The sequence below is a fragment of the Anopheles cruzii genome, chromosome 2 (genome assembly GCF_943734635.1).
Source record: "Anopheles cruzii chromosome 2, idAnoCruzAS_RS32_06, whole genome shotgun sequence".
Taxonomy (NCBI): Eukaryota; Metazoa; Arthropoda; class Insecta; order Diptera; family Culicidae; genus Anopheles; species Anopheles cruzii.
In genome coordinates, this window is record NC_069144.1 from 13,256,731 (window position 1) to 13,268,932 (window position 12,202).

The 12,202-nt window shown below is 52.6% G+C and overlaps 2 protein-coding genes across 2 annotated transcripts; both read left to right on the forward strand.

Annotated features, from left to right (window-relative positions):
* The first annotated feature begins 1,181 nt into the window (after nt 1-1,181).
* On the forward strand, nt 1,182-5,837 carry LOC128278476 (echinoderm microtubule-associated protein-like 2). Its single transcript, XM_053017207.1, has 7 exons — nt 1,182-1,503; nt 2,549-2,899; nt 2,979-3,303; nt 3,376-4,936; nt 5,009-5,096; nt 5,165-5,391; nt 5,473-5,837. The coding sequence occupies exons 1-7, from the start codon at nt 1,182-1,184 to the stop codon at nt 5,596-5,598; spliced, it is 3,000 nt and encodes a 999-aa protein (XP_052873167.1). The 3' UTR covers nt 5,599-5,837.
* A 2,683-nt stretch (nt 5,838-8,520) lies between these two features.
* On the forward strand, nt 8,521-10,912 carry LOC128278344 (rab-like protein 6). The gene is made up of 4 exons (XM_053017057.1): nt 8,521-8,729; nt 8,793-9,451; nt 9,519-10,346; nt 10,423-10,912. Exons 1-4 carry the CDS (start codon nt 8,600-8,602, stop codon nt 10,642-10,644), a joined length of 1,839 nt encoding a protein of 612 aa, XP_052873017.1. The 5' UTR covers nt 8,521-8,599; the 3' UTR covers nt 10,645-10,912.
* Nucleotides 10,913-12,202: the final 1,290 nt, after the last annotated feature.

The window sequence follows — 12,202 nt, forward strand, 5'->3', positions numbered from 1 at the left end:
GTAGCGGGAAGCTGGAGCGCAGTGTGCCGTGTCAAAACTTGTTCCAGCGGCGCTGGAGGTGCGGTGGAGGAGAAGAGTACACACAGTACGCGACATACTTCCGCCGATTCTGCAGAGGAGCTGCTGCCGCGATGCGCAGTCAAAGCGGAGAAAGAAACTAAATCAGATCAGTTCCCCCGGGGGGCGGAGCACACACACAACGACCGGTTGGCGTGTTGCCAAATAAAACCCGAAGAACACTCGGCGAAGGGCCTCAAGGAGCGAGAGCGAGCGAGCGCAGCGCAGCAGCCCCAAATACCGGTAACGGTAAACGGAAGCGCCACGGCACCACGGAGCATTCCACGGGCAAAAGGGGGCGGCAACGGCAACCTCCCGGTCGGCACGAATTGGCCCCGGCCTCGGCCCCAACAGAGCCCATAAACCGTGGCAAAACGATGGGAAACGCTGCTGCTGAGCTACTTCGACTGCGGAACCAGATGTGACAAAGTCCGCGCGCGGTTTCCACGAGAAAAAGTCCACGTCGCCGTCGTCGCCGTGGACGATTGGCATCTGCTTTGGTGCCGTTTCGGCTGCCGGACCGGAAACAATTGTTTTGCCACCCCGAAAACGAAAGCAACCCACCGCGACGCAATCGCGATGTGCTGGGCGGTGTTTATAAGCGGCCCAACATAAAATGGTGGCCAAATTGCGTTTGCAAAACTAACGCGAACCCGGCACGTACTGCGTTTTTTTTTTGCTGGTGGTCGCCTCTCTCTCTCTGGCCAGTGAAGACGACGTCGCACACGGAACCGGTCACGTTGTTGGGCATATCGTTGAAAAAAAGCTGGTGAAGAAGCGGCAAAGGTGCGACACATGCGATCCCATGTTTGGCCACCAGTGATGTCATTTCGGTTCGGTGTGAATTAATAGCAAAATATCTGCTTGCCACGAACGGGGCGCGGGGGTCGCCACGTTGCGGACAAGGCAGAGTAGTAGTTAATCGGTTGCCGCAAACACACCGCCTTTACGAGAGGCGGTGGTGTCCACTGCGAACGCGAATCGCTGTGCGTGTCCACAGGAAGTGTGGGCCGGACTATCCATCATCAGTAATCTGCGCGGCTCATCATCACCCTCCCTGGGGGTGGACCAGGTCCTCAGTGGCCAACAAAACGTGGCTTTATTGACCGTAAAACGAATTGGCCATGAGCAACGAAAGCGATCAAGCAGCAACGGCGGACGGCGGCGGTTCGGGTCGTACCGGATCGGCGGTGGATTCGGATCCGAGTCAGCATCATCACCATTACCAGCACCATCAGCAGCGGCATCATCATCATATCATGTCGACTAGCGTCGAAGAGGAAGAAATCGAAGAGTCCACGGAACAGGACGCGGTCGAAACGGCACCGGCCGCCAGTTCCAGTCCGACGGTGGCCAACAGTAGCAACCTGCAGCAGCAGCAGCAGCACAGACCGCCGCATCAGCAGCGTGTCCAGCAGACGTACAAAAATGTCCACGAATTCTCCGGTAAGTCAGTCGCGCCCGGAACTCTGGTCCCTCTGAGGGGGGCTAGAATCGATCCCCACCCATTGCGTGCTGCCCAAAATCGGTCAATTCCGTTAATCACCCATTGTGCGGCGTGCGGTGCGGTGTTTAGACAGTTGAACGGTTTTGAACGGAGGTTCTGTTGAAGAGCCACCCTCGTGACGCGCGGGGCACGGTGTGTGATTGGCAGCGGCGCGATAGCGTCGCGATGGTGATAATGAATAGCGCGAAAGACAACATGAACACGTTCCGACGTCGTTTACACGTCGCCCGCCTTCCCGCCTCCCGTATCGGTTTCGAATTCCGTAACACTCCGCCCGTGGCCCCGGCGGCCGGGCAAAGGTTCGCCGACCGCCGCCGCATCAGTCGTTCGCTGCGCCGCGCATGCTACGGCGGTGCCACTTGGCGGGGAAAACCGAGCCTCCCGACTGTCATTTCTCTCTCGGTGTGGGGAGTTCTTCCGTGCGGCCGGCCTTGTGTTTGCGAGAGAAAGAGTGCGCGAAAGAAGGAGAGAGAGACACTGTGTGTGTGTGTGGCGGAGGTCGACGCCGGGTCGCGTGGTTTGATGACGGAACGCCACCAAAAACATCGTAGTGTCACGACACGGCACGGCCTATCAAAGAGTGCGTTGTGCCATTCCGCAATCTGAGAGACTGAACGCAGACGACTGCCCGCGAAAACTGATAACTGCTCTCAAGGGGGCGCCCCCTCAGTTCACCCTCGAGGCCAGTGGTCTCCACGGTGGTGTGTAAATGTCCATCACGCCGCCCGGCCCCACGGTAGCACCGGAGCAACCTTCGGCCACCGACATCCGAGCACCTCCGACATCAAACGGCACGAAAGAATGGCGTGTGTATAGTGTTTTTTTTGCCTTCCGGTGACCCAAGCGGGGGGGTGACCATTGGAATTACTTTCTAATGCTCTTGGGGCTGGGGATTGGCAAATATCGATTTGCCGTTAGATTAGGTCAGGTACCATGGGCGTGACCTTGAACTAATAACAAATCCCATCGCCCTGTTTTTCGCAGAGGAAATGCTGGAAACGGAAAAGGCCGGCCTGGTGGAACGCGTTTACGACCTCGAACGGCAGGTGCTCGAACACAAAGATGAGATCGTCTGCCTCAAGTCTACGCTGGCCGACGTACTGCGCCGGCTGGCCACCATCGATAACAGCTACGAGAATCACCCCCATCACCACCATCATCAGCATCACCTCAACAGCAGCGGAGGCGGCGGTGGTGGCGGCGGCGCCGGCAACAACAACAGCACCATGATGCGAGGCGGAATTATGTCGGCCTCGGCCGATAACGGCGCCATGGTGGGACAGAATAGTTTATCTAGCAAAAGTTTCCGCTTCTCGCGCAACACCCTCACGAGGCGTAAGTTCCACCCCACCCGCAGTGGCCATCCGATTCCTAATCGTTTTGTGTGCCTTCCCCCACCCGTTTCTGTTGGCAGTGAACTCTAGCGTCGAAGATAAGCGCTTTGGACGCGCTCCGTCGCGGGTAACGAGCTCACCGTCGCGGGTGGCCGCCGGTGGCAAGACGAGTACCCTCGCGCAGAAGGCCATCCACTACTCGAACGGATCGCTCCACTCGGACTCGCTGAGCAGCCATTCGATATCGCCCGCACCGTCCCCTTCGCCACGGCAACCGAGTGCGGCCACCGCCTCCTCGACGGCGCATCACGCGCTGCTGGCGTCGTCCGGAATGGGCAAACGGTGGTCCTCGACGGGAGACTTTGTCAGCACGACACCCGGCAGTCCGAGTGGTAGCAGCGCCAGGTAATGGCCCCTTGAAGAGATATGAAACGAAACGCGGATCTAAAACATTTTTCACTCTGCGCACCTTCACAGCATGTCGCGGTTTTCGGCCAAATCGCTGCTCAATCTCAGCGGCAACCCGGCGAGCCGCCAGGGCCAGTCGCATCCGTACGTGCAGCGGAAGAACGACGACGATGAGTACGTGAAACTGTACATCAGTGGGCGGCCGATCGTGATCCACGTGCCCGAGGCGCAGCTGCCAACGTACGATCTGACGAAGGTGCAACCCGCCCCGAACCGCCGGCTGCGCCTCGACTGGGCGTACGGGTACCGGGGCAAGGACTGTCGCTCGAACCTCTACCAGCTGCCCACCGGTGAGATGGTTTACTTCGTGGCAGCGGTCGTTATCCTTTACAACATGGACGAGCACACGCAGCGTCACTACCTGGGACACACGGACGATGTGAAAAGTTTGGCCGTTCACCCGAACAAGCTGCTGGTGGCGAGCGGGCAGTGCGGAGGGCACGAGGGACGCGAATCATTGCCCCACATTCTCATCTGGAACTCGGTGTCGCTCGCGACGCTCAACATGATCGGGTGCGGCGAGTTCACCGGGGCCATCAACTGTCTCTCGTTCAGCCGGGCGGACAGTGGCAGCATACTGGCGGCGATTGACGATTCGCCCGACAAGATCATCTCGATCTGGGACTGGCAGAAGAAGGAGGGTGGCCGCAAGATCACGGAGACGAAGTGCTCCGTCGACACGGTGGTGGCGGTCGAGTTTCATCCGCTCGATAAGGGTCAGATCATAACGATCGGCAAGAATCACATCGCGTTCTGGTCGCTCGACCAGCACGGGATGCTGTACAAGCGGATGGGTGTGTTCGAGAGCTTCGAGAAACCAAAGTACGTCACGGCCATCACGTTCACGCAGACCGGCGACGTCGTGACGGGCGATTCCGGCGGCAATCTGGCCGTCTGGAAGCGGGGCACCAACGTGATCAGCAGGTTTCTGAAGAAAGTGCACGACGGGCCCGTCTTTACGATCTGTGCCCTGCGGAACGGGGGGTTCGTGACGGGCGGAAAGGACGGGCTGTTGCTGTTGTTCGACGAGGCGCTGCACATGAAGGCGGAACAGATCGTCGAAGCGCACTTCGGTTCGGTGAGGGTCGTGGCGCAGGGAAAGGGCTCCCAGTTGCTGATCGGAACGACCCGGAACTGCATCCTGTCCGGGGACTTTACGCTCAGCCTCGTGCCGATCGTGATGGGACACACCGATATCCTGTGGTCGCTGGCCACCCACCCGCAGGTGGCACAGTTCGTGACCGGCGGCAAGGACCGGTTGTTGCAGCTGTGGGATTCCCTGTCGCACTCGGTCGTGTGGAGCAAGGACATCGGCGAACCGATCTTCTCCGTCGCGATCGCCAACCCGGGCGACGTGATCGTCATCGGGGGCGCTGCCGGGCGCTGGTCGGTGTTCGATATCGTCACACGCGAGCTGCTGGCCACGTACACCGACGGATCGGACGTGCTGCAGTGTCTACAGTTCTCGCCCGACGGCAACCTGCTTGCGCTCGGTTCCAAAGACAACGCCATCTACATCTACCAGTGCTCGAAGGTTCCGCATCGGTTTTCCAAGATCGGCAAGTGCACGGTAAGGGTGCCGCGTTTGGCAAAGTGTTCCAAACGGAAAAGCTAAACCAATTTACTGTTACTGCATTCACAGGGACATTCCAGCTTCATATCGCACCTCGATTGGTCCAAGGATAGCCAAGTGCTCAGGTCCAACTCTGGTGATTACGAAATTCTCTATTGTAAGTTCGAATGCCTCAGCTTAAGGAACAGAATGTTTTTATCCTATTTCGTGCTCTTTCTCTCCCAGGGAACCCAACGCTCTGTCGGCAGATAACGGTCCAAAGAACGGTGAAGAATCTGGAGTGGGCGACACAGAACTGTTCGGTGAGCTTCGAAACGCTCGGTATCTGGCCGGAGAACTTTGACGGCACGGACATCAACAGCGTATGCAAGGATAACGAGGAACAGTTTCTCGTGTGTGCCGATGATTTCGGCAAGATTCGGCTCTTCAGCTATCCCGCTTCGCAGCCAAAGGTTTGTAGTGGCGGCTGGCGATTCCTGGCGACCGTGCCGATGGTGCGCTTGCTGATGCTCCTTTTATTATCCCTTTTACAGTCGCTATCGCATAGCTACCGAGGACACAGCAGTCATGTTACGGCCGTTAGGTTCATGCACGACGGACTCCGCTTGCTGTCGGCTGGCGGGCTAGACACGAGCGTCCTACAATGGCGAGTAGTGTAGAAGAAGCCGCAGAGAAGGAGCGAAACCGTCCAAACGGCTCGTGTGACACATCATTCAGCGACGCATTTCTTAAATTACAAATCACTACTTTTTATACCTCCCTCAACGGCACACAACGAAAATGTGCTGACCCGGGTCGGAAGGACAATGTTTAGAACAAAGTATATTTTATTTTTAGCACCCCAAGCACCAACACACTAACTTATTGTTTTATCACTGATATCGAAGTAGGGTAACGAGTGGACGAAATAAATTAATCCCAATACAGTGGAATGTTATACAAACTAGTTGGCATCTCGAAACACACGCCTTTTTTTATTATTTGGGCTTCTATCAACCAACGGTCAGTTAAATTCAAACGTCGACCGACGTTTTTGCTGTGGTCTAAGCGAACTGGTCTAAGACCAGCTCGCCCAGCGCGGCGACAGCCGCCGTCCGGTTCGACGCTCACTTGGCGTGCTGTAACTTTCTTTGCATTCACAAACCGGATCTGACGTTTTTTTTGGGTTGCTCTTTTCAATTCGTTTACGCTTGCCGAGCGGAGTGGGTTCGTGTTCGCTGCGCTTGGGAGTACCGATTTTGATTAAGTGCGTTAATTCAGGAGGAAACTTATCTTTCATTGGCTAATTCCGGACGGTGGTAAGGAAACAGCGCGAAGAGTTTACCGGCACGCGCAACAGTACGTTTTACGCGGTGAAAAGCTGCTGGTGCGAGAAGAGTTCTCATCGGTCTTCGGCCTAGGATCTCGCGTGGTGTAGCGCAGAGCGGCTTGGCGTGGTTTTCGGGGGTTGCCCAGCCAGAGCACACATGGATGCGGCTCGCTCGTCGGTCATTTTGTTTCCGCGAGCGTTACAGCGAGAATCGGGCGTGTGATTTCCTTGGTGCTGTTGAATCAGAAATTATGTATGTTTTATTTCGATCTTTCGAGTCGAAAAGCGCCAATTATTGTTTGCTGTGTCGTGCCGGAGACGACCTCTCGAGACTGCCGGTTGAGTTGCGCTTCAAATGGAGCGATTTTTCTTTTTCCATTCGCTTTTTCACGCCGCGGTCCATACCCGAGTGACATTCCGCGTTATTCGAGCGCGAAAACGACGGCTGCTATGATGGCGGCCACACCACCGTGTTGAACGAAACTCTTTAGGTATCTCTCCTCTCCGTTGTGCTGCGATGTGTGGTTACTGTTCTCGAAACAATCTCGCAGTAAACGGTGTGTGTCCCCTGTGCTGTTTCGCAGTATATCCCTGTGAGTTTGCATCCTTTTTACGGTCAAATCACAGGAGTATACTGTGAGAGGGTGCGGCGTTCGTCATCGGTCCCGGAAAATAGCCGTGCAACGGAAATACGTCGCCATGTGCCCCAGCGGCGTTGTGTGCGTGTGTCCGATAAAGTTCTTCCTCCTGGCGCGTCGGTTTCTTCGCATCCATCTTGCTCAACAGGGCGTCGACAAGCATCGAAAAACGTGGATTTCTAATGGTAACTATCCCATTTTCTATCTTCCAAAACCCAAGCGCCTAATTGGCGATTGCCATAACCACACTTATTGGCCGTCCCTCGGTCGCGCGCATTTTTCTCCCTTGCGGCGACGGGCGGGAAAATATGTACGGGCGATATTTTTTTATTCATGATGATGTACCATTCAGAGCCAATCCCATGAGATTCGTTCAATGATTCAAAAAGAATTTTATCTATAAATCTGATACTTTTGCCACCATCAGTTCGATGGTTAGGCAATCCGATAGGTGCGTGTGGCCAATGGCAAGCCGAGCGCGAAGCATCAACAATAACTAACCTCACATTTGTATTTCTCATTACTTCTCCGACAGGCGTTTCCCTGTATGTGAACAGCTAAATGCGACCAACTTCGTTGCCTTGCCAGAAAAAAACGAACCTTATTAATGAGAAATGGCGAGTGGCTGGTCATATGGCGCGACACTTTCAACCACATGTTGGACGGAGCTGATCCGTTGCTGATCCGACGGTATCACCGAGAGCTTGACGCAAGATCGAATCGCAAGGCTCGGCAAAGGATATGCGACCGACACGGAACGCTTTTCGTGTGTTGGTAGTGTGAAGGAGTTATGCAACTATCGCCAACATGTGGTCGATACCAAATGTTAATTTCATTATCGTTTTTTTAAAATAATTCTCTCGAATTTGTAATAAATATGATATTAACAAAATCGCACTAGCGCCAAAGAAGAAGAACAAAATCGCAATCTGAATTGTTATTTTTGCAAAGCATCCGAAATTTTATAATCAATTGGAGGACTAGAAATGATTGGTGAAACCCTTCCCGTATAATGGGCGTGTTTCATATTTTCGAATCTAACGAAGTTAACATTATTTTGTACGCATTTCTTAATACTAATGGGTAACATTTTGGCATTAATAGAATTGCACTATAAAAATATAGTTTTCCCAAATGCTGTTTGCTGTGGAGTACATAGAAGCTCCTTCCTTTCTTCCTCATGTTAAGTTTCTAAACTCAGGATTTCGCATTGAGATTATTTGAATAGAGCGGCACAATATACCGAGGAAGTACGCCAAAATATTTTACAAACTTAACAGATCGTTTGACAAATATTTCCGAATATTGCTCTTCAATATCCAATCCAACGGTTATTTTGAAGGCCAGTAGCACGCGACGCGTCTCCTCGGATGCGCGGCGCGTCTTCACGTCGTGTTCACTACGCGTCGCGTTTCGAGTTTTAACACGTCACACGCATCACTTTGGAGGGGAAGATTTCGCGATGTAAACAAAAGGCGATCCGCCAGAACCTGGTCTCCGATCATCGACCTACGCAGCGAGAAATCGGGGCTAGAAAGTGGAAAGTGTGGTGTGCTGAAGAACGGAACCACGAGAACTTGGTCATCGGTAGGTCACCGGCCATCGGTCATCGGTACGGCCATCGGTGCCGTAGGCTTCGTCCTTCGGCACTTGTCCTTCGCTTCTCGCCAGCTGGGTGCCGTTAGCAACCACCAGCTGTTACTGGAGTAAAAAATGTTTTCGGTGTTTAAGAAGTTGGCGAATAAAAATGATGCAGGGAGCACCGTTCAGATTCCGGAGTCGGTTGGGCAGACCATGTCGGAGTCGCTCAAAAAGCGATTTTCACGCGGAGTGCAATACAACAGTAAGTGGAATTAAGGTCATTGCGAAACGGTTCCGTACAATTGATTGCTCTTTGTCTTTCTAGTGAAAGTGGTCATCAAAGGAGACCGAAATGTGGGCAAATCGTGTCTGCTCGAGCGGTTGCAGGGTCGAGCTTTCGTCGAGCAGTACACTCCGACCGAGCAGATTCAGGTTGCTTCGATCCAGTGGTCGTTCAAGGCAACGGACGATGTGGTGAAAGTCGAGGTCTGGGATGTGGTCGATCGAGGAAAAGCTAAACAGAAAACCAACAACCTGAAGATCAATACTCAAACTTCCCCGGACAGCGAGTGTCCGGAAGTGCCGGTCCTCGACGCCGAGTTTCTGGACGTCTACAAGGGTACGCACTGCGTCGTGATGGTGATGGACATTACGAAGGCGTGGACGTTCGACTACGTGTGTCGGGAGTTGCCAAAAGTTCCAACCGACATTCCGGTGCTGCTGCTGGGTAATCACTGCGATATGGGCCACCATCGCGTAATATCGGCCGATCAGGTGCATGGATTCGTAGAGACTGCAGGCCGCGAGAGGCGAGCGGAACTTGTCTACGGCGACAGTTCGATGCGCAACGGGTTCGGGCTGAGGTTGTTGCACAAGTTCTTCGGCATTCCGTTCCTGTATCTTCAGAAAAGCGCACTCGAAGCGACACTCAGGAAGAACGCACAGGATTTGGACATTTGTCGGTTGGAGATTGACGAGTTTCAGGTTCGTACCATTGTGGGGATGTGACCCCTTACAGGAATCCGCTTTAGCGTCGGTTATATTCTTCCAGAAATCGGACGATTCGGATTACGGTCGGTTCCTTGAGCAGCTCATCAGCAAAAAGAAATCTCGCGAAGGAACCAGTTTGCCAGGAAGTAGCTTCGGTGCCGACACTATACGACCCACGAAGAGCATCATTCTCGGTGCGGGTCATCCAATCATCGTTCCCGATCGGAACTCACACCTGGCCGTGGCGTCCACCACGACGGTCAACACGGCCAAGCTATCCGTCCCGCCTCAGCACCAGCAGCAGGAGAAAAAATCTCCACGCAACGTTACCATGGCTTCGCTGGTGTCGGATTTGAAGATCGATAATGTGGACGAATTCTGTCCGGATGGCGGAGTGCTCGACAAAGCTTTCCTCGATGACGCTGGAATGGAGCTGGGTAAACCGTTCACCGGCCACCAGGTCGTCCCACCCACTGGCGAGACTGATGATGAGGAGGAGGATGACGATCGGCAACACCACAATCCGCTCGTGTCACGCTTCGATGATGAAGAAGCCGGCGGTGGAGATGAGCCCGAAGACACCCGTTCCGTAACGGTGGTCCGATTGTCTCCCGCTCGGCAACCAGTTACTTCCCGACCGGTCGACGAAAGTGACGGCCGAAAGTTCTCCCTCTCGAGCGTCGAACTGGAAGTGGATCGGATCGTTCCGGCACGCCGCGACGCAATGGGTGCGAAGCACGACCGCCGGAGCGACGAGGACACGACACCGGAGTACGACGAGTGGGCACTGATCGACACGAAAGAACGTCGCTCTCCGGAAGGTGGTGAAGATGTGGCTTCCACGACGTCCGTCAGCCGGCAGACGACGAAGGGATCGGGCGAAAAAAAGGTACGGTACCGATTGTTGGAAGCGATTCCCTTCTTTGATTTTCATTAAAAATCTTTTGTCCCTTTCCAACCCAAAGGACAAAAAGGAAAAGGACAAGAAGCACAAGAAGAAAAAGTCGAGCAAAGAGAAGGACGACTCCGGGGGCCGGAGCGGTACGAGCGGAGAGGAAAGGAAGCATCGTAGTAGCGGCCACAGTAAGCGTAAAAGCACCAGCAGTCACGTCGTGGACGAGTTCCTCAAAGAAATGCAATCGAACAGTGAAGCGTACGGGGCCGACGAAGCTTATGAAGCGATCTGAGATTTACCTTTGTAGCTGCCTGAATGCTACTGTCGCTCTCTTTGCCGTTCCTTGCGCTCTTGCGAATGTCGTCAAACCGCTTGTGCTGCGCTACCTTCCGCGGGTTCGGCAGCGCCCGGCTCGAGTGTTCGGCAGATACCTTGCGAATTTATCCCCTATTTCAGACTTGTTAAGCTTAAAAGAGAACAAATCGCAGATTAAAGAACAAACCTCCATTTGCTGGGGCCTGTCACTTAATCGTGCGGCCCGGGCAAACCATTATTAACAAATATAACACATGTTTTAGTCAAACCGGATCGTGTCTTGTTTTGTTTTGGGTTTTTTTTTTGGTTCCTGTGTTTGCGCCCAATCGTGATCAGAAATTTTTTTCATATCTTACTTGCACACTTTCTTACAATATTGCATTCAATATTGTGCACAAGTTTTGAAAAACAAATGTTGCATGTAATGTTGCGTGCAATATTGTGTACAAGTTACTGGCGCTACCTACCTGTCGCTCCTGCTCCCTAGTCAAATTTCGGATTTTTCGTGTATCGGTTAAAAAGAAAACGTAGTTTTTCGGATTTTTCTTCATATGTTTCGCTTTTTCTCCAAAACTACACAACCAATCCGCGTGAAATTTGGCACAGCGTAGTTTTTTGGACAGTGAATACAGGACAGTTCGACTCTCTTACACCTCAATGTTCAATAAAAGAAAAACAATGTTTGGTGTAATGAACGAACAAACTCTCGACTAGTTAAAATAAAAACTTAAATAACTAATCCCAAACGATGGATGCTTACTTGCGGCGTAGAGTCAATCGCCGGAACCATAAAGTTTGGCTCATCAAAACATAATTCTCTATCCATCCATGGTTCCGCTCTGTGTTGAAGCGGTCCTTGCGGTGGTGCTAAATCGACATCCGGTTCCGCAATCCCCCGAGGACCGAGAGGACCGAAAAAAGCAGCAGCAGAAGAGTGGACGGCCTCCAACAAGAAGGATTAACTTTTTCTCACACTTCACTCAGTTTCACTTTTGCCTGCGTTCCGTTCCTTCTTGCGGTCTTTGCGTTTTGCTTTTATCTACATCCTTCGGAAGTCCCAAAAGAAGGATCGACCGCGTTCCCTACCCAAAGAACCCGAAAGACCACTGAACTCCGAGCATGGGAGAGCAGCGGGTTCCCATAAGACTAGGGCAAGACTATCAAAACATCGGTAAGGTTTCCTTGGTAATTGGAGTAGGCGATGAGTTTCAGTTAACGGGTTTTTGGACGTTTGGGCGGTGTTGTTTTTTGTAATGGGTAATTTACGTACTTACTGATTGGTTTGCTTGCGCAACATTAAGGCAGGTTTGAATGAAAAAACGCCAAACCATGAAATTAGTGCATTAGTTTATATATATTTTAAACACGTCTCAAAATTTCCCTAAAAATGTTCACTGTTTCATACTATAAGTTACTGCGTTTTATGAGCCACAACTAATAATTTGCTAATTGCAACAGCTCTACAATATTTTTTAGAAGTACTTGGCACATTCGAGCTCTTAATTGTTATACATTAACATCACCTGTCGCTACCG